Source organism: Cydia amplana, chromosome 25 (assembly GCF_948474715.1).
Source record: "Cydia amplana chromosome 25, ilCydAmpl1.1, whole genome shotgun sequence".
Classification (NCBI taxonomy): Eukaryota; Metazoa; Arthropoda; class Insecta; order Lepidoptera; family Tortricidae; genus Cydia; species Cydia amplana.
Genome location: NC_086093.1, coordinates 5,523,787 through 5,545,612, shown reverse-complemented (window position 1 = coordinate 5,545,612; position 21,826 = coordinate 5,523,787). Strand labels below are relative to the sequence as shown.

The 21,826-nt window shown below is 40.6% G+C and overlaps 4 protein-coding genes across 5 annotated transcripts; 3 read left to right on the top strand and 1 right to left on the bottom strand.

Moving 5' to 3' along the window:
* The first annotated feature begins 220 nt into the window (after positions 1–220).
* LOC134659417 (xanthine dehydrogenase-like) lies at positions 221–7,937 on the top strand. The gene is made up of 4 exons (XM_063515060.1): positions 221–731; positions 1,204–1,387; positions 6,388–6,583; positions 7,102–7,937. Exons 1-4 carry the CDS (start codon positions 607–609, stop codon positions 7,935–7,937), a joined length of 1,341 nt encoding a protein of 446 aa, XP_063371130.1. The 5' UTR covers positions 221–606.
* A 192-nt stretch (positions 7,938–8,129) lies between these two features.
* LOC134659416 (xanthine dehydrogenase/oxidase-like) lies at positions 8,130–9,389 on the top strand. The gene is made up of 3 exons (XM_063515059.1): positions 8,130–8,341; positions 8,628–8,741; positions 9,313–9,389. The coding sequence occupies exons 1-3, from the start codon at positions 8,188–8,190 to the stop codon at positions 9,387–9,389; spliced, it is 345 nt and encodes a 114-aa protein (XP_063371129.1). The 5' UTR covers positions 8,130–8,187.
* Positions 9,390–10,262: 873 nt separating this feature from the next.
* On the bottom strand, positions 10,263–14,707 carry LOC134659415 (zinc finger protein 436-like). Its single transcript, XM_063515058.1, has 4 exons — positions 14,510–14,707; positions 12,493–12,634; positions 12,012–12,074; positions 10,263–11,578 (listed from the first exon to the last, which is right to left on the bottom strand). The coding sequence occupies exons 1-4, from the start codon at positions 14,678–14,680 to the stop codon at positions 10,263–10,265; spliced, it is 1,692 nt and encodes a 563-aa protein (XP_063371128.1). The 5' UTR covers positions 14,681–14,707.
* A 366-nt stretch (positions 14,708–15,073) lies between these two features.
* Positions 15,074–20,956, top strand: LOC134659822 (zinc finger protein 43-like). 2 transcript variants are annotated; one of them, XM_063515528.1, is made up of 5 exons: positions 15,074–15,269; positions 15,901–16,045; positions 16,278–16,343; positions 19,018–19,095; positions 19,705–20,956. In XM_063515528.1, the coding sequence occupies exons 1-5, from the start codon at positions 15,141–15,143 to the stop codon at positions 20,874–20,876; spliced, it is 1,590 nt and encodes a 529-aa protein (XP_063371598.1). In that variant the 5' UTR covers positions 15,074–15,140; the 3' UTR covers positions 20,877–20,956. The 2 variants fall into 2 exon arrangements, with proteins under 2 accessions (XP_063371598.1, XP_063371599.1); XM_063515529.1 differs by lacking the exon at positions 15,901–16,045 and having other exon boundaries at positions 15,112–15,269.
* The last annotated feature ends 870 nt before the right edge of the window (positions 20,957–21,826 follow it).

The window sequence follows — 21,826 nt, the reverse complement described above, 5'->3', positions numbered from 1 at the left end:
TTTTGTGTGACTTTTAAATGCAGGGAAGCGGGCTGGAAGGTAACGGCCAACTAGAAGCGAACGGTAACCCGTTCAATTAGGCAGCGATGGTAATCTACCCTATCGTCAGCGGTGCTTTTTTTTTCAAAATATAAGCTTTCATTGGGCTCTATGCTCTTATGAGATAGGCGTAGGTGAGTACAAAATGAAAACGTCATAACGAGGAAATGTTTAATGATAACTTTATTTTAGAAAATTAAAGGCGTGATTGCGGTTTATACTTCTAAAGACATCCCGGGAGTGAACAGCATCGTGCGTGGAGACTTCCAACTATTGTTTGAAAACGAGGAACTTTTCGCAAGCGACAAAATATACTATTACAACCAACCCGTGGCTCTAGTCGTGGCCGAGACCCAAGTCATAGCAGATAAAGCAGCATGTCTTGTTACTGTGAACTATAAGAATATTTCGAAGAAACCAATAATTTTCACTATACAAGACGCTATTGACGCGCCGCCGTTGGAAAATAGGCTAATAAGCTATGAAGGGATTACTCCGTCAGATAGAGGAGTCAACGTGCAAAGAACAATAAAGGGTTCCTTCTACTCTCCGAGACAGTATCACCATATGATGGAACTGCACGCGACAGTCACGTGCCCAGTGGACAATGGCTATGAAATAGATTGCTCTACTCAGTGGGTGGATGTCACTCAGGCAGCAATTGCGCAGCTACTGAATATTCCTAATAGCTTGTAAGTATATGTATACAAAACATGTATTATATTCCTTTTATTCAGAAATCTTGCTTACAACTAATTACATATATTCTTCTGCCAAACCACAGAGTGGTTTGTTGGCAGACGAGTATGTCTAACTATTTAAACAGGATTAAATTAACTAAGATATAACGACGCGGAATTGACAAAAGCCGACAGGTAAAAGCTTATGTCTGCGCAATAAGAGCGAAAAAGTGGTCGTTCGGCTCGGCTCACATCGGCGACGCGTCGACGTATTTCTCGCTCTTATTGCGTAGACATAAAGCTTTTTCCTATCGGCTTTTGTCAATTCCGCGTCGTTATATCTGGGGAGACCCTAAGAGCTGCGACCTCTTACACCTTGCTCTGTCAAAAGCAGCTTGACCTCTGTCAAAGACACAAAATTAAACAGAGAAGGGTGGAGGAGTTTACTAGGTGGGGTTTTTAAATGTTCACTTTGTAATTTCAGAGTCAGAGTTCGAACGAGACGTTGCGGGGGTGCATTTGGTTGCAAGATCGCCAGAAATATGTTCGCTGCGTGTGGCACAGCCCTAGTCGCGTATAAACTGAACAGGCCTTGCCGCATAGCTATGCGCATGCCGGATATTATGCGCATCACTGGCAAAAGACCAGATAGCAGGCTTGATTATGAGGTCAGTAAGTTGCTTTCGTAATAATATAATCAGGGATGTCTCAAATAACCTAAAAACTTGCGTCCTAGCTCTTCGAAAGCATATATAAGGTGCGAAAATGCGGTCATCCATAGGTAACGATCTAAAACTAAAAGAGATACCTGGATAAACTTCTAAGGAACGAACCCGTCGAAAAACATTCTCCCTCTCTATCGCTCGAATATGCAAGAGCCATATTACTGTTATGTATGCTACGTATGCATGTACTTATAATAAGGTGTCATGGCGAATAAACGTCAGTGCGTATATGAGCAGCATTTGTTTCACTCGTCCCGTTCCGATATACAACAGTGGCGACGATCTACCCGCGTGTTCAAAAAAAGTGACTAGTGGCGGACATGAATTCGTCTCAAATCGGGATTTTGACGAATTTTGACCACAACACACAAACGTGGAAAGTGTACAAAGCGCGTATACAACAGTGGTTCATCGCGAATGGCATCGATGCTCAAAGTGACGCGACAGGAACGAAGCGACGGGCGGTGTTGCTGAGCGCACTCAGCGATGCCACTTACAAGTTGGCATCAGATTTGGCATTGCCGAAAGATCTCCAAGTTGTTCCATTTGCCGACATATGTTCGCTTTTGGACAGTCATTTTACGCCAACAACTTGTGGGTTTCACGAGAGATTTAAATTTTATTCGGCGGTGCAAAATGAAGGGGAGACCTACCCCCAATATGCGGCAAGACTTCGCGGCCTAACGGCAGAATGCGGGTTTCTAAACGTGGAGGAGGCATTGAAAGACCGATTTGTAATGGGAATGCTTCCAGGATCGGAGCGAGAAAAATTATTCGCTCAGAACCCAGCTGATTTGACTCTTTCTAAGGCGGTGGAACTGGCAGAAAGCAGACGATGTGCGCGCGTAGGGGCAACCACGGTCACCGGCCAGGAGCCGTCGAGCGCTAATCAAATGTTAAAGATTGCATCGAAAGATCAGAAAAGTGCTAAAGTGTTGTGTTCCGTTTGTGGTTTTAACAATCACACGGCCGAAAAGTGTCGTTTTGCTAACCATAAGTGTCGAAAATGTAATGTTAAAGGTCATTTACGCCGTATGTGCAAAAAAATTAATTACGTAAGTGAGGACTGCGGGGACGATGACGGCGATGACGGTGAGTGCCATTGCTATAATATTCGTTCGTCATCAGGCGAGCCTATGACGACGCAGGTTCTTGTCCATGGAGTGCCAATGAAGTTTGAGGTCGACACTGGCTCAGCGGTGACCGCAGTATCAGAGCAAACGTATTTAAATAGTTTTAAAGATGTGGCATTGTCTAAAACCCATAAGCGCTTAGTATCTTATTCGGGTGATAAAATGCATTGTTTAGGTATCGTGCGGTTACCATTTACGTATGCAGGCAAAACCAACGTATTAAATGTGCATGTGATTCGTGGCGGTGCAGGGCCCTTATTAGGTAGGGATTTTATATCGCTAAATAATTTGGAATTAGTACGGGTTAATTTCTGTGAACAATCAACTAACTTTATGGATCAGTTGCATTCAAAATTTCCCTCTGTTTTCTCAGACAAGCTGGGAACGTTTAATAAATATAAAGTAAAACTCAATTTAATGAAGGAGGCTCAACCGATTTTTTTTAAAGCACGACCAGTGGCTTTTGCTTTACGCGATAAGATTGATAAGGAGTTGGACCGGCTGGTTAGCGTAGGCATATTAAAACCGGTTGAACATTCGTTATACGCATCCCCCATCGTGCCCGTGTTGAAGCGGGACGGGTCGCTGCGCCTGTGTGCGGACTACTCGGTGTCTATCAACAAACAGCTGATAGTGGAACAATACCCGTTGCCCACCGCCCATGAATTGTTCGCTAGGTTGCACGGAGGCCAACAGTTCTCTAAGTTAGACCTTTCTCAGGCGTACGCGCAATGTGTTTTAGATGACGAATCACAAAAAGTTACGTGTATTAATACACACAGAGGTTTGTTTTTATATACACGTCTCGTGTTTGGTCTGGCTAGCGCTCCAGCGATATTTCAAAGGGTTATGGAAGGGGTTTTAGCCGGTATGGAGGGCGTCTTATGTATGTTGGACGATGTTTTAATAACCGGTAGTGATAAGTCTGAACATTTAGCTAGATTGAATGCGGTTTTAAAACGGTTGCAGGACGCCGGGTTAACACTACAAAAAACTAAATGCGAGTTTTTTAAGGATGAAGTGGAATATTTAGGCTATGTAATTAGCAAAGAGGGGTTAAAAAAGTCGCCCGCTAAAGTAAGTGCCATTCTAAATGCACCAGTACCAAATAATGTGAATAAGCTACAATCTTTCCTGGGCCTCGTTAATTACTATAGGAATTTCGTTCCGGGGGCATCTACGGTACTTAGTCCGCTGTACAACTTATTGCAAAAAGGTAGTAAGTGGCATTGGAATGCGGAACACGATAACGCGTTTAAGTTAATCAAGCAACACTTGGCTTCAGATCAAGTGTTGGCGCATTTTAACCCAAATGCAAAAATCGTGGTCACTTCAGATGCGTCCCCTACTGGCCTTGGGGCTATTTTGAGTTTAATTGGGGATGACGGTTTGGAACGGCCGGTTTCTTACGCTTCGCGCACGTTAAATTCGGCTGAAAAAAATTACTCGCAATTACAAAAAGAAGCAACAGCGATTATATTTGCCGTACGTCGTTTTCATCAATACCTCTATGGTAGGACTGTGCCGTTCGTTCTTCGCACGGACCATAAGCCGCTAACCAGCATTTTCGGCCCTCACCGTGGTATTCCGGAGGTATCAGCTAATAGGCTCCAGCGATATGCGATGTTTTTAAGTGCTTATAACTACACTATTGAGTACATTCGCAGCGCTGATAACAGTGCTGATTACCTGTCGCGGGCGAGCGTAAACAATGATGACTCATCTACCGGCGCGGGCCACACTAAGGGCGGGGCACCAGTGTCTATCGATGATAGGGCATCTTATATAAATTTTGTTGCTGACAACAGCTTACCTGTTACTTTTAAGGTGTTGCGTGAGGAAACCGAGAAAGACCGTTTATTAAACCAAGTCATTAAATTCATTTTAAACGGATGGCCAAAAAAAGTAACAGTTCAGGGTATTCAACCATATCTACTCTGTAAAAACGAATTAGCATTGGAGGATGGAGTAGTTATGCGAGGACATAAAATAGTAATACCAGAAACGTTAAAATCTAAAATTTTGTCGGAGTTACATAAGTCGCACTTGGGTATTGTTAAGTGCAAAGCAGAAGCTAGGAGTAGGATATGGTTTCCCGGTATTGATAATGCTATTGAAGCTATGATAGCTGGTTGTGATATTTGTAACCAGTTGAGACCATCTCCGCCGCGCGTCCCACTTGCAGTGTGGCCATACCCTAAGCAGGCATTTTATAGGGTGCACATAGATTTCCTGGGCCCAATAAATAATAGGTCATATTTAGTTTTAGTGGACGCGTACTCGAAATGGGTTGAGGTGTATGGTGTTACTTCGACTTCAACGTCTGTCGTTATATCAAAACTATATGAATTTATGTCACGATTCGGATTAATTCACACGTTAGTTAGTGACAATGCCACATGTTTTTTGTCGGACGAATTCCGTGCTTTTTGCACTGCGAATGGAATATCGCACGTAACTTCTCCCGCCTACCATCCGGCCAGTAATGGGCAGGCGGAGTCTTACGTTAAGGTAGCAAAAAAAGGCATACGTTCTTGTCTAATGGTTAGTACTAACCAGAGGAAAATAGATGAAAACCTGTCCAAATACCTATTCGATTATAGGAATTCTGTACATGTCACCACGGGGACTTCACCTGCTCAGATCGTATTCGGCCGCAAACTTCGTTCGCGCTGGGACTTATTATATTCCCCGACACTATCGCCGTCCTCGTCCCACGCACATGTTAAAACAGTGGAGCGTAAACAGTGTTCACAGAGTAAATCCTTTGGTGGAAAAAAACGGCCATTGTTTAAACCTGGTGATTATGTAATGTATAAAAAGAATTATGGCAACAAAAAATTTATTTGGAACAAAGGCATAATAGTAAAACAGATAGGTACAACAATATATTTAATTAAGGACCATGTTACGTTAGTGGATGTAAAAAAACATGTAAATCAAATTGTGCCGATTAAAGGAGTGGACGCCAACAAATTACGTTACCCGAGTAATCAAAGTTTAGATGAAATAGAAGAACCCTCTGTCAACGACAGTTGTGCTACCAACGAGATCGAGTCTTCCTCATCGGTAGCCAGCGGCAATCAGGAGCCTGTCTCGTCTTCGCCAGCTGAAAGGGGAGAGGAAGATGGTACCTCGGACGGGTCCACCCAGGTTGCTACTTCAGGCGGAGAAGCTGAGGAATTCTTTGAGGCCTCTGATGACAATGTTCAGTCGCAGCAGGTAGCTACCCCCGCCGACCAGAGTTCAAGGGGCGGGTTGACAGGCATGTTGTTGCGTCCACTTCCCCGAACAGATTATAAACCTTTTTATTGCATGAAGTATACGAAAATGTAACTTAGATTAAGAAGCTTACTCTCCATTAAAACGGGGAGAAATGTTATGTATGCTACGTATGCATGTACTTATAATAAGGTGTCATGGCGAATAAACGTCAGTGCGTATATGAGCAGCATTTGTTTCACTCGTCCCGTTCCGATATACAACAATTACCTAGAGAGGCAGACACCTAACGATTTCCGATGTTGGCAATAAGCCTTCTGGATTGACAAACTTACACCTTGTAAAACAGAGTTCCCCGCCGCGTTTGTCTGTATGTGCGCGATAAACTAAAAAACGACTGAATGGATTTTCATGCAGTTTTCACCTATCAATAGAGTGATTCTTGAGGATGGCTTAAGTGTATAATTTGTTTAGGTTTTGTGTAACCCGTGCGAAGCCGGACGGAGGGCCGTAGGTAAGTCTAACCTACTTATTGTTATATCCGTTTTGTGGAATTTATTTATAATTTAATTAAATACTATGTTTTAGGTCGGCGTTGACGGAAACGGTCAAATCCAATATTTAGATGGAACCTTCTACGTCAACGACGGCATGTCCAGAAACGAGATTGAAAACTCCTACGCTACGGATTCTATGAACAATTGCTACAATCCTGATCGATGGAAGGTCGACTCTTTCGGCCCTATCACTGACGCTCCGACTAATTGCTTTATGAGAGCACCTGGTAAGTCCAAATTCAGCACCGTAAAGCTACCCAACTATAAAGTTCACAACTTCCACAGGATTTTTTAACTAGGTATTATTAATTTACTTTATTTAACGGGACTTCATCGCGTATCGGTAATTAATCTCCGAGACCACGGGGACAATGCCGCCCCGCCCTGGAAACGCCGGAGGTCATTTTAAAGCTTAATTATACGCGAAAGTTAAATTAAATAAATTATTATTTCCATGCATTAGTTAAAGTTTAAATCCACTTAGGTACCTAATTTAAGTATTCACGCCAATGTAAGTTTTGGTATTGTCGAGGTTTCCTCCCATTTATGAAAATACCTATATATATTGCCGAAGTAATATGTAGTTAAAGCTGAACGAAAATATTCGAGCTAGTTTTGGATTATTTGGGAAATTTTGCACGCTTAGTTAGTTTGGTAGTTTCGCCAGAAACATAAGTAGTATACCACTGGTATGGTAGGACATGAACCCTACATACTCGTATTTATCAATATTATGTTTATGCAGGTGGTTTTGAAGGCATTGCAGCTATTGAACATGTTATGGAGCACATCGCTAAAGAGATAAAAAGAGACCCCATAGAGGTCCGTTTCAACAACTACCGAGTTGATGACAACCAGCTACCGGAAATCGTCCCCGAGTTCCTAAAGAAAAGCGATTTTAACGAGAGACTCGAAAATATAAAGGAGTTCAATTCCAAAAATCGCTGGAAGAAACGAGGATTAAGGCTAAATAATATGGCTTTCCCGACACAGTATCTCGGGAATTATGGAGCTTTAGTTTCTATTTACCACGGAGATGGAAGCGTAGCCGTTAATATAGGCGGCATCGAGATAGGCCAAGGCATTAATACTAGAATAGCGCAAGTAGCAGCATCGGAGTTGAAGGTACCTGTTGAGAGGGTAGCCGTTCTGTCGGCGTACGATTTCGCCACCCCTAACAATTTTTCTACGGCGTCGAGTATAACTACTGAATGTTGTGCTCTATCTGTGATAAGATGCTGCCAGCAACTCAACGCACGCCTGGCTCCGTTCCGGGCACTCATGCCGGACGCTACTTGGGAACAAGTGGTTTTCGAGGCTGATCTTAGAGGAGTTCTGCTGCAGGCGAACTACGAGACGAGCCCGAATGACCCTCGCCTGCAAAACTATTCTATATTCGGTGTCGCCGCGACCGAAGTGGAAATAGACGTGTTGACTGGCACGAAGTACATAGTTCGCGCGGATATATTCGAAGATGCAGGGCGCACTATTAATCCGGCTCTGGATGTTGGCCAGGCAAGTATCCAAAGACTTCCCAATCAGATGTACACACAATTTCCAAAGTGCATTCCCACTTTATGAATTGAGTTCATTCATAAAGTGGGTATGCATTATATGTATTTTTATCTCAGTAGAAATGACATAAAAATGTCCAAGTTTGATAAAAGTGTAGTACGACTTTAAATTAATATGGCCTGTTTACATGGTTTTAAGAAGCCTTCTTTAAATGACTCTGGCACTATTTCGTTCGAGCCCGGCACAGTTGCATAAAATAGTATTCTTTTATTTTAAGGTTGAAGGAGCATTTGTACAGACGCTGTCGCTCTGGTTAATGGAAGACACAATTTACAACCACCATAATGGAGAGATCTACACGGACAGAACGTGGAATTATTATATAATGGGCGCTAAAGATATTCCCAACGATTTCCGCGTGTACCTGGCTCGGAATAGGCCTAACCCTGTCGGTATATTGGGATCAAAAGGTTAGTTTATAAAGCAAAAATTTTGGCAGAGGGTGTCAAATTTTGTTGGTCGGTTGTGTAACGCTTCGCAGCCTTAATGTGTTCTAATTTTATGAATATTTTATAAATATATACATGCTATTTTTTACCTGATGTATATGATGAGCATATTAATACAATAAATGTCCTCTCCTCTACCTCACCTCTTCTCTTGTTGTACCTCTTCTTTTCTGTATTCTTTGTATTGTTTTCTGTTAATGAGGTGTGCAATAATGAGTATTTGTATTGTATTGTAAATGTATTCCAGCGACGGGGGAACCCCCGCTCTGCTTGAGCCACTGCGTGGTGGACGCCCTGCGAGTTGCGATAGATGCTTCGCGCCAGGACAGCGGGTACGACACGGAACATTTTCTCAATATTGGTAAGAATTGGTAAGAAGTTAGGAATTATGGTCAACTACGGACCGCTTGATGGCCTGGCTAAAATGTAATACCTATTGAAACTAATTTTAGTCCCAAAAGTACATAGCTGACTGTACAGTCACCTGCAATAATATATTACTCTCCGAAGGCCGCAAACATATGTGACACGCTCCTATGCCTCTACAACTAAGACCGTGTCAGATATTTGTGCGGTCTTCGCCTTCTACTATTACTATTTCTACAGTCTGATTTTTTTATGTCTGACTATACTCTGAGGGGTGAATAAATGGCTGTATGGCTGGATAAAGTTTACTATAGGGCCAACCCTGAAAACGCAAAAAAAAAATCGACAGTGTCATACATTTCGGCGATCATATGTCAATGTTTTCTATGGAACACCAAAGTTTTTTGTTCAGGATTTGTAGCTCGGTTCCATATAGTAAGTTATTCAGTGTGACCTACATATTCACCCCTCACAGTATGGTCAGACAACAAAATCCCACTGTCGAGATGAGTGTAGGTGATCCTACACGCGTGATCGTTTGAGTAATTCTAATGTATTATTTGCAGATGTTCCGGTAACTAATGAGAGCGTCGTCGATGCCGCAGATGTCAAAATTAGCGAGTTTCTACTGTATGAGCCTTAGATACTTATAACTTATAAAGAAGTATGAATTAAAAAAAAACAACGGGTTGCACTCAGGGAGTGCCGACAGAAGTGAAAACTCAATGACATCTTACGTCTTACGGTCACGTGATCGTCTTACGCTGTCTCGAGTTTAACAGTTTTTCCCCACCTCAAAAAGTGCACAGCGCCGTCAGCGCCGCTAAAGAAGTTTTCACTTCAAAAATGTTACTTCTTATACAAGTGTGGAAAGTAAAGTAAGCAGTTTCAAACGAGTGTGAATATGACACTAATACTGCAATCTAAACTAAAATAACCCAAAGAGATGTTAGTATTGGCAAGAGTTGGTGACTGGTAAAGAATGAATCAAAGTATTTCTTTCGCTCTTATTATGCGTATTATGCTTAAAATAATAGATAATGGTATCAGGTGCGATGCCCATCAAACTGTAACTAGGGAGTAACATAAGATTATATATAGTTTTAATTTAAGGCTTATGAACCTTATGAACGCAATCTGTCAAACCCAAGCACATAATGCACACGCCAATACCCCTCACATAAGCTAGAAAATGTAAACCGTACTGGAAACGTTGAAGGTTTCTTTGATAACATACGCCATAGTACGTAAAAGGGTTCTTGGCGCCACGGGCACGACTACTTACGACATCTGTAAGCGTTCTTGGCATTCAAAGCTTAAATATATAGGTAATTATACGTTATTGTATAAGAAAGCGTACATGTATAAATGAGATAACCTACTAATAGTGTTGTGTTAATTTAACGGAATATAAATAAGAATTATAAGAAAAGTAGTATATTGTATATTTATTGCATCATTGCGTGTATAAATTGTCTGCTTAAAACCACGCCTGGTCCCCGTCAGCTGCACGGCATCACGCGGAGGGCATTTCGTTCGGCGGCGCGCGTTGCTTGGTCGGTAGTAAAATGACCAACTGATCTGACGATAAAGACGGACGATCATCGGTAGTCTGTGTCACCTGCGCGTCCCGCCGACTGCACTTCGGTCGGCGACGACGGCGGCGCGCCGGCGCAGAGCCTGAGTGAAGCACTGTATGCGCATTTAAACTGGATCTCTCTGCAAATAGTTTTCCGCAAATTTCGCAACAGAACTGTTTAATCCCACAGTGGAGCCATTTATGCCTATCTAGGTGATACTTGCGAGTAAATTGCTTGTTGCATACTTCACATGTATAAGGTTTCTCGCCATTGTGAATACGTTCGTGGCAGCTAAAGGTGAACAATGATTTAAAATTCTTGTTGCAGAGTTTGCAAACGTACTTGTAGTTTCTGCCCAATTTCCCTCCCGCGTGAGTTCGCATGTGATGAATAAGAGAAGATTGTTGGCCAAACTGTTTTTTGCATATTTCACAATGGAATGGTTTTTCACGAGTATGTACACGTGTGTGCGCTACTAAGTTGCCTTTTTGTGTAAATCCCTTGTTACATACGCTACAGGTGTAAGCCTTAGTCGCGTCAGCCGCATGCGTTAAGTTATGACTAAGTAAACATCTCTTTTGCGTAAACCTTTTGTTGCATATTTCGCAGCCGAAAGGTTTCTCTCCAGTGTGAATCCTATTATGAACTATTAAAGACGACGTCTCCCTAAATCGCTTGTTACATATTTCACAGCTGAAAGGTTTTTCTCCATTGTGGACACGTTTGTGGGCGACTAATTGCTTAAAACGTATGAACTCACTATTACAAACTTCACACGAGTAAATCTTGCCTTTGTTATGAATTTTCATGTGGTTGATTAAATTTATTCTCTTTCCAAACTGTTTCTGGCAAGTGTCGCAGGTGTAGGGTTGTCGGTCGTCGCTGGGGGCGGGTGTGTGAGCAGGCGCGTCCTGCACACTGCTCGCGGGGCTCGACTCGCGGTGTGACGTCACGTCCTGCACACTGCTGGCGGGGCTCGGCTCGCGGTGTGACGTCACGTCCTGCACACTGCTGGCGGGGCTCGGCTCGCGGTGTGACGTCACGTCCTGCACACTGCTGGCGGGGCTCGGCTCGCGGTGTGACGTCACGTCCTGCACACTGCTGGCGGGGCTCGGCTCGCGGTGTGATGTGGCGGGACACAGCGGGCTCGCGTACAGCGCTTCATCGCTGCTGACCAACTCTTCTTTTGCTAGTTTTTTCTCTTTCGCAAATTTTGTCTCTGGCTTATTGTATTCTACTTCTATTTTTGTGACTAAAACAAAAAATATATACTCAATTAAGAGTCTCAATAAACTGAATAAAAAAATGTTAACATTGAACCCCATTTAAGGTTAATCATACCTGACTCAAGATCCTTGAACATTTGATTCCCATCGTTCGGTAGAGGATCCTGCGACTCTTCAACTTTGACTGTGACTTCCAGGTCTGAAAAAAGGAATTTGTAACCATTTTAGGAATCACGAATACTAAAAAATAAAATGCAAACAAAGAAATCTTTACCCCATACAATAAACGTAAATTCTTGTTAATTTTATATATGTGTTGAACATAAAGAGCTCAACTTCGGTATGATAATAAAGAAAAATGTATGTATATGTGTGATGGTACGGAACCCTCATGGCGCGACCCTGACACATTAAACTTATTAAACATAGTACATCAAACTGTAATATTTAATAACTTACGTATGAGTGGCTCGGCTTCTTCCCCGTCATCCGACTCTTCTGATTTCACGAAAGGTATTTCACCTGAAAAAGAATATAACCACTGAATTAAAAAAAAAACCACTTCGGGCTTGATTCGAACTTGCTACATTTTGGAACACTGGGTCAGTTTACTTCATTTTCCCTTTAATTTAAAAATGTGTAGTATCCTTTGTAAATAGACTTGATAAAAATTAGTTTAGTCTGTGTTAGCACATTGTTACTGATGGATTCTCAATACCTATGATTTGAGACTCCAGTGAAGTCCAGTGCCTTTAAGATAAAACATTATTTCAGTAGAAATCGCTATATATGTGTCACCCTAAGGCGTGTAATTAACACCCTAAGCTTCGATAACTTGGACCGGTGTTTCAAAAGGTCGAAAGTTCGAATTTCCCCGAAACGGTGAATTTTTCATTTACCAATACAATCTATTTGATAAAAAAAATTGTTTAGACCTCACCTTTCACATGTAGAGCTTCCTTGAGCCGCGCGTGCAGCTCGGCCTGGCAGCGCTGCACTTGCAGCTTGAAGTCGCTCGCGTCCCGCAGCCGCCCCACGCACACCTCGCAGATCCCACACTGATCATCACTGTACAGTGTTAGCTGCAAATTAATAAACCTGTCAAGCAGTCATTTAGTTTGGAATTAATCGAATTTAAACTGTTGTGAGACATGCTAACATTGAATAATTTTACGGTTTAGACTCACTTGTTTTAAGTCACTCGCGCGACATGTTTCGGAGAGCCTAGGTCTCCTTTCTCATGCATTAACAGTGCGAACAGCATTCACGACGGCCGTGTATCGCGTGTACGCGATACACGGCCGTCGTGAACGCTGCTCGCACTGTTAGTTTGGAATTATATTAGGTGAGTGGGCCAGGGACAGTATCACAGGGCGGACACGCCATACATCAAAAATGATTTGCGTTTGTATGTGTGCGCGGCACGTCTGTACACGCGTCATTGAGTTTCTGACGGAATCCTGACGGAATCTCAGTAGAGCGCATGTAGAGCGACACATTCATGTCGCGGCCTGTCGCGGGCGAGGTAATCCGAATCGGGGCGGGGCGGTGCGTGTCCGTTCTGTATGATAATACTATTACTTATTCTGTGGTAGTATGTCAAATTCGCGATTAAATCTCCCCCAGTAGTAATTGTAGTACATATTTACAGGCATCTCTTTTAGGTATGTATTCAGTCAATCTTGTGCTTGTATCTGTGGTTAATAAATCCAATTTTATGTTTGAAATTACAAACTGTAGGGATGATATTCACAATTGACAAATATAAAACAAGACAGACAAAAACCTCACCAAATATCACCAAGATGGAGTCGGGGGTCAAAAAGTAGCCGGAAAAACTTCGCGTGATTTGTGCATAAGCCCACATGACCAAAGTGGGGAGATTCCACTTTACACTACAATTCGTTTATTAAATACAAGAAATGAAATATAAAAGGTCAATACATAATGATTTAAAAACTCCCTACAATTGTTGTTCAATTTTGGAATATCCTTGCTCTGGTATCAATATTGGTACCATGAGGGGTTAAACAACTTTGCCCCCTAGTAAAACAAATAACTATTATCATACCCATGAAAATATTTACAAACTGGAAAAACTGGTTTGTTGCCACACCTATTGGTTTGGGTTAACATGACCTCCCTTGACATCCTCCTTAAGGTAAATATTTACATAATAAATAAATAAAATAAAATAAAATAGCCTTTTATTTCTTGCGAATTTTAACATTGTTTGGTGTTTAGAATTAGTCTTAAGTTAACTTATAATTTTATAATGTTAGTTCTAAAATAATTTTTTAATTAATTTTAATATTTACCAAGAACCCCGTCTTCACAGGTGAAGGCCTCCTCCAGATTTTTCCACTCATCTCTATCTTGAGCTATTTGCATCCAGTTTTGACCAGCGATATTTTTTAATATTTACATAAAGAGACTTAAAACATAGTTTAATTAAAAAAAATAACACTATCCATTTTTAGAGCACAGGATTTCAAATCTTTATAAATACAAAGTTTCATTATCATTTTTATGACAGAAAATCACATACTACTTATTGGTTGTAAGAATTATTATACCAAATCTTCGTCTTCATGTTTTTTAAGCCTGTCCTTATGGCTGACACACTCTTTTGCTGATCATGTCTACTTGGTTTAATCCTTATATCAAAACAAAACACAGTTGTGAGCTCAAATCTCCTCGGCATTAATTCAAAAAGTGAACAAAGGTTACAGACAGGCAAATAATCTCTGGCTACGGTAAGTCTTGGTATATCAGTTCGTCTGCGGGCTGGTATCCGGAGTAACGAGTTCGAGTATCGCCCTTGACAGTACATTTCAAAACAATATCTCAATAAATTTTGGGAATATAAGACTATCTCGGGCCTGTTACATGAATTTAGTCGTTTCCTACACATAGTTATGCTATTCATTCATAATAGAAAGAGGATCAGTGCTTACATGTATTTCAAAGCAGTTTTTGAGCATCTCTGTGTATATCTCAGTTTTTCCGAGGCATGTATATGGCATCTTCAATTTTTTGTCCGCAGGCCGCAGCAGACAGCATTGACACGAATCCCTAAATTCCATTAATAACGATGAACTATAATAAACAAAATTTTTGAATAGCATGAATAGTTTTGGTATCGTCTCCACCAGCCTCCACCTCCAAGTTCAATGACAGTAAAATGACATTGACATTTAGATATATTTTTTAATTGTGAGTACCATGGACCTAGAATATTATAGGTCCATGGTGAGTACTTCTTATTTTTTTGCCACATAACTATTTATGCATTTTCTCAATATAAATATAATCGGATAATGATGCAGATGGCATTGTTGCATGCATTGCGTCGATTTTTATGATTTATGATAAAGAAGAAAACGATTAAAGACAATTGAAAAAGATGCTGTACACTTTGTTAAAACTTGGCTATAACTTGGCGACATAATGAAGTACGTCTCTAGCGAATTTCGGAATTTGTCGATATTAAAAAAATAAATAAACGTCAACAATGGTGGCTGTGCCACTGCTGTCGCATATTTTTAGTAGTATTTTAATCGCAGTGAAACAATAGAAAAGGCAAAAATGGATTTAAAAAAATCGTGTCGCTGCTGTTTACTGCGGCCTCCGGACAAAGACTTGAAGATGCCGTATTCCCATTCGGGCAAAACCGAGATATACGCGGACATGCTTAAGAAATGCTTCGAGATTCATGTAAACATGTGTTCTTTCGTCTTATATATGGGATTTTTAGTTGGAATTATCTAAATTCACCGTTCAAATCGTTTGGACATGTTTTTTCCAACCTTATTAAGTGTAACTAAGTAGCATTACTAAATAGTTGACGCATTACTAATTAGCTGCGAGTCTTAGTTTGTTACATGTATACAATGTTTTTATCCATATAATAGTTATATGTCTACTATAGTGTGTCAAAGGTCTGTTTGATTTCAAACATAGACAGAGAGAATCATACTATCTTTGTCTAACACTAGTACTAGTACCCAAAAGAAAAGGATGAGTATAGTTTTTTTGTTCCTATTCACTGACAAGATTTGGTTGACCCAGTATAGATCACATGTTATAAAAAAAATATCAAACTAAGAAATCTATGATGACTATTTAAGTGTTTGTTGCTGAAGGTTTGCAGGTTTTGTAATACTTTTAGAATTTTCTTGAAGTCATAAAAGTTTTGATGTACAAATATAAATTGAATATTAGTTGACTATAAATTTTTATAAATATGGACTGAGTTTAGAGAGCGTACCAAAGTAGAAACTTATGAATAAATTAAGGAACAAATGTCTGTTCCTTAATTTATTCATAAGTTTCTTGCAACTTGCAGTTTATATCAACATCAAGTGATGGTGTCTGTGGGATATGTGAGGTGTGTGTGGGGCGGCTGCGCGACGCCAGTGACTTCAAGCTGCAAGTGCAGCGATGCCAGGTCGAGCTGAATGTGTGGCTGCGTGGAGCTATGCCTGTGAAAGGTAATATCTAGATGGCTCATTGACATGATTTTGATGCTTTTTTAAAATATTCAAATACAGATTTGCTTCTTTTCAAGTACAATGGAATGTTTCTTTTGAGTGAAATTTGATATCTCCATCATTCAGAGTACTTTCCTTCCCAGTGACATTAAAAAGTTTCACCCTGCATATTATTTATGTTTTTATGTACAATTTATTGGTATAATTAATCAATGCAATGATTTTGTTGCAGATGAAGAACCCTTGGTAAAGTCAGAAATGTCAGACGACATTGTTGTGGACAACGAGGCACTCATTCGTTAGTATTTATTTTATTGAAAATTAGTAATAGTAAGTACAGTGCATTTAGCTGTTTAGGTAAATGGTCATAGCTTACTATGAAATGAATTGGCACTATGAGACAATGATATAAACCAGCGGTCGGCAACCTGAGGCCTGCGGGCCGCATGCGGCCTGTGAACCTGTCACTTGCAGCCCGTGAGCCTCCCTGGCTATTTTGTATGTAATATTGACAAACGACAATGTCCGATAAAGTCATAAATATTATCAAAGTACGGCCCGCGTCAACTTCGTTAACTACCATGTGGCCCTTGGCTGCTAAAAGGTTGCCGACCGCTGAAATAAACAATGGCTAGATGATATAAAAGATACTGCAGGGAAAGACTGGCTAAACGAAGCGGAAGACAGGCAAAAATTGAGAGAGTTGGAGGAGGCCTACACTCTGAGGGGTCCAAATTAAATAAATAAATAGTAAATACATACATAAACTTAACATTAACTACTAGCTATAAGAAACTTACTAACCAATATGCAGAAACTTCTAATGTAAAAATGGAAAATTTGGAAATAGGCTTTTTTATTTTATTTTTCTCTTTATTTATTTATCTTCTCTAAGTTAGGTATTTTATAATATGGATATAAAAATACAATACAAAAACATTTACAAAAACAATACAAAATACTTATAAACATGTTATAAAAAACCTAACCTAGGGCGCCGCCAGCAGCGGGGCAAGGCCCAAGCTGCCGGTGGTCAGGGCTGCAGAGAGAGGAACCGGCGGACTATCCGCGCCGTGTCCAAGATCACCGCCTTCTGCATCTGACCCTTGATCCAACCACCTAGCGAGAGTCTCTCGAGATGTTGGTCGAGACTCTTCGCTATTAGACCGTTCGCTGATACAACTATCGGGACAATGATCGTCGAATCAACATCCCACATGGCGGTTATCTCGTGAGCCAAGTGGTACTTACTGGACTTGTCCTTCTCGGCTTTCACGAGATTCTCATCATGGGGGATGGTGATGTCAACGAGCACGGCCCGGCGTTGCGCTCGATCTATTATCACAATGTCAGGCTTATTGGCTACAATAGTCCTGTCAGTGATGATAGATCGATCCCAATAGAGCGTGGCACGACCATTCTCGAGAACTGGCGCAGGTGAATACTTGTAGTACGGTACTTCGCGGTCCACAAGGCCGTATAGAAGAGCAAGCTGCTGGTGAATAATCCTGGCTACGAGATTATGTCTGTGCAAGTACTCGCCGTTAGCAAGATGAGAGCAACCCTCAAATGATATGCCTGAGTGACTCTCCGGGACGGCGGAATGCCCGACAAATGTCGACCGTACCGTCCTTCAGGATATATTTCCGATAGTTGTTCGTCATCATTACTTCGTCCGCAATTGCACAGGCAAAACCCTCGGTTTCTCCGAAGAGGTCCCCGAATCGTAACCAGTTCACCGACGCGAGCAGGTCCACATCGGGTCCCGTGAGGGCCTTGTAGAACCGCCCGTGTAGCACCTTACTCTCCCATGCCGCCTTGCGATCCGCAGTACTTAGTACCACAGGTTTGCGCCAGTTCTCGTTTGCCAAGGAGAGCGGCGTGAGGTTCCTGTCTACTGCCACCACATCACGATGCATCCCACACTCGTTGTTAAGGAAATAATTCCTGAGATTGTACACCTCGCGGTTGTGGAGATCCTTGGCGTTTAGGAAGCCTCGGCCTCCACATTTCCGTGGGATGTACAATCTCATAACTGACGAGCGAGGGTGTAGCATGCGATGTGCGGTGAGCAGTGATCGGACCCTCCCTCCCCCTTATTTTATTTATTTATTATATACTATAACATAGTATATATATTATATATAACAAACAATGTGCACCATTACCCTGTCAGCGGCTATTTTTCTTTGTTTTGCAGTCGTCAGCTGCCAAATTATTTATTTATTTTAATATTCAAATTACTAACAAGGCACTGCGAAACTACAAATCAAATAAAAATATAAAGAAACGAAATGCTTGAACAAAAAATCAACACTAATTCTATCTAGGTGGCGACGTACCTGCGTGGAGACGGGAAAGAGAAAAGTCGTGGATTGTATTGGGCCCCATACATTCCACGACTCTTATCTTTCCGCACAGACTCTACGGTGACATGTCCGCCGTGAGATGAAAATAGATTCAACCCAGTTATAGTGTATTTCTCGCGTAGCTTGGGTACAGTGACAATTCCCATCTCAGTACAATCATAGAGAAAAAATACATTGCTCACTCCATACATCAGTTTTGGTACCAAAAAGACTATTAATTTCAGTATAGCGATAGCATCGAATAGCGGAACTACACGTACATGGAATTGCACAATGAGCATAACACTTTCCGGGCGGTGCTACATCTATTGTCAAGTAACAGTACTGATACTTCCGCTACTCGATGCTAGATGTAGACACTGAAATTAATAGTCTTTTTGGTACCAAAACTGATGTATGGAGTGAGCACTCTTGTCTTACTATATTTCTCTATGGTACAATTCAACAAGATTGCATTTTAGGGTTATAAATTGAATGGTAACAGTGACAGCTGTCACCATACTTCAGCTATGTAAAGAATGTTATACAGGAACTCACAGATAGAAGCTGGATATGTAATTGTTCATCGAACGGTTCATTTGTAAATTTAAACTATCATTTCAGATGCAGAAGTAAAGCTTGAGAGCACGGAGGATCCTCTGCCGCACAATGAAGATGATGTCTTCAAGGAGTTTGTGTTAAGTATGTATCCACGGACAATCATTCTTGTATAATAAAACCTATAATCTGCTTTGCTTTATTTAAGTGTATGGCGTAACATTGTATGCAATATTATAATTAAAAATAAATAAATTAATTAGAAGATAGTTAGAAGATATGCTCAGCAGTGGGCGATAAAGGGCTGATATGATGATGATGATGATTATAATTAAAAGCAGTACGGATATGATGGTCGTTCTTGTCTACGTGACAGCGTGATAAAACGGTGTCCGTCACTTTCTTTCCCACGGTGTTAAACAGTGACAGTTATTTTATCACGTGGATAAAGATGGATAAAGCTATCCATAATAGGCTGGCAGAACTTATTACAAGTCGACATTCAGGCCACACAGCCAGTTATGCTTACTTAAGGTTATCTAAAGAGAATACATGTAATTACATAGACAAAGGAACACTAAATATGCGGATAGAATATTTTAGTCCTTAGCTATTATATTAACAATGAGTATCAATTTCAATAAATTCCATTTTGGTGGAATCCGCTAATTTATATAAGCAGAGCAAATCTGCCATATCTGCTTATAATTCTTCGAATGTATTTTAGCAGTAAGTTTCATTTATTTGTTCCAGACTTGGGGCACAGAGTGTCAGATGTTTGGAAGCCGGAGCCACTGTTCGAATTCGCCCCGATCATACCCTTCGCTGGCCCTTCTATAAGCTCCCCGAAGCTTGAACACGCTGAAAATAACACGAAAAAGCGACACGACCAATCTAAACATTCCAACACATGCGACATTTGCGGGAAACGGTTTAAACTGAAAACTGCCTTGGCCAACCACAAACGTCGACACAAGGAAGATCGTTACAAATGCGAAGAATGTAACCAGCAATTCAAATTCAAATGCCACTTAGACATACACAGGAAAGATTCTCACGAAGGCATAAAACCATACGACTGCAACATATGCAACAAGCGATTCGCACACAGACGCGGCTTATATAGACATGTAAAAGTGACGCACAATGAAAAGCGATTCCAGTGTGAGGAATGTAACAAGCTGTTCAGAGATGCGTCTTATTTGACCAGGCATAAACTCTTACACCGAGGTGAGATGCCCTACAATTGCGATATATGTAAAGCTAAATTCAGAAGCAAGTATATTCTGATCTCGCATATGGGCAGACATACAGGACAGATGCATTATAGTTGTAAATATTGTTCGTTAAAGTTTTGGGATTACAAGAGTTTACTGTATCATAGAAAAATACATACTATGGGGGATATTGAGAGTTATTGCTGCGAGGTGTGTCGGAAAGTTTTTACTATTAGAGGGAGTTATATCAGTCATTTGAAAACGCATACAGAACGGGAACCGTACCCTTGCGAGTTCTGTCCGGCGAAGCTAACGACTTTAGGCAGTTTGAGGCAGCATAAAAAAAGACATACTGAAGAGCGGCCATACGCTTGTGAATTGTGTAATAAGCGGTTCCGATTCAAACACAACCTTAAGGCCCATATACCCATACACACTGGTGAGAAATCACACTGTTGCGAAGTATGCGGGAAGCAGTTTGCGCGGCAAGATAATTTGAAGACACATTTAGAAACACATGTAGAGGGAATTTCGTATTCGTGCGAGCTTTGTACCAAATTTTATTCGACTAAGGAAGGTTTACGACAGCACAGGCGATCTCATACGAAGAAGAACGACTTAACTAAATCTTTTAGAAAAAAACAAAATAAAATTACTTCAGTGGATTTTGATCAAGGTGCAGATGATATACAAATTATTCTTCATTAATGCACTTTACGTACAGTTTTCTTTCTGGACGTATTCAGGTCAGCAGGGGATAGAAAAAAGTAGAATTAAGTAAAAAAAAAGACAGCTAATATGTATGTACAGCTACAGACAGAGTGCTCTCATACATAAGGCCGTTAAATTCAAGATCTACTTGGACCTCTCGCTCTCACAAGCATTAGCCAGTCAAAATAAGATCAAGGGTATTTTAAGTCTTAATTGTGATTTTAATTTTATTTTATGTTTAAAATGAAATATGGGTTTTATGAAGACCTGTTGTAAATAAATGTTGTTTTTTTTTTTGTAGTAATATAATATTGCACACATATTGTAAATAATATATAATAGATTAATAATTGATGTATTTTATACCACTAGACTTTCATTTCCGCTGTATGCGGACGCCGCATGTAATGTATTTTATTATAATATTATTGGTTACATAGTTATTACATGAAACTTGATTTGGATTTGTGTTGTAAATATATTTTAAAACTCGGATTTTCAAACAACGTGTTTTAGGAAAAAAGTTGTAATACGACTAACTATAGCTTCGTCTGCCTGACCGCTGCTATATCTAATAAAGAATGGAAAGTATGGATGTGAGATGTGAAGGTATGTAGTGTGAGTTAAGGTTGAATTTGGGTTTTGGTTTGTAACAATTTTATGAGTTATGGTATTTATGGTCTATAATATTTACATACAATATAAAAAAACCAGCCAAGTGCGAGTCGGACTCGCCCACCGAGGGTTCCGTACAAATTAAACTTTTTTTTACAAATTTATAGATGATTTTAAGTTGTGAATTTTCCTATACTTGTAGTGTAAGACGATATTACTTGCCAAATTTCATAGTTCTAGGTCAACGGGAAGCCTAGGCCCTACCCTACCCTATAAATGTTGCTTCCGTTTAAATATAGGTTTTTGCGGCATCAACTGCCGTATCTTTTTTT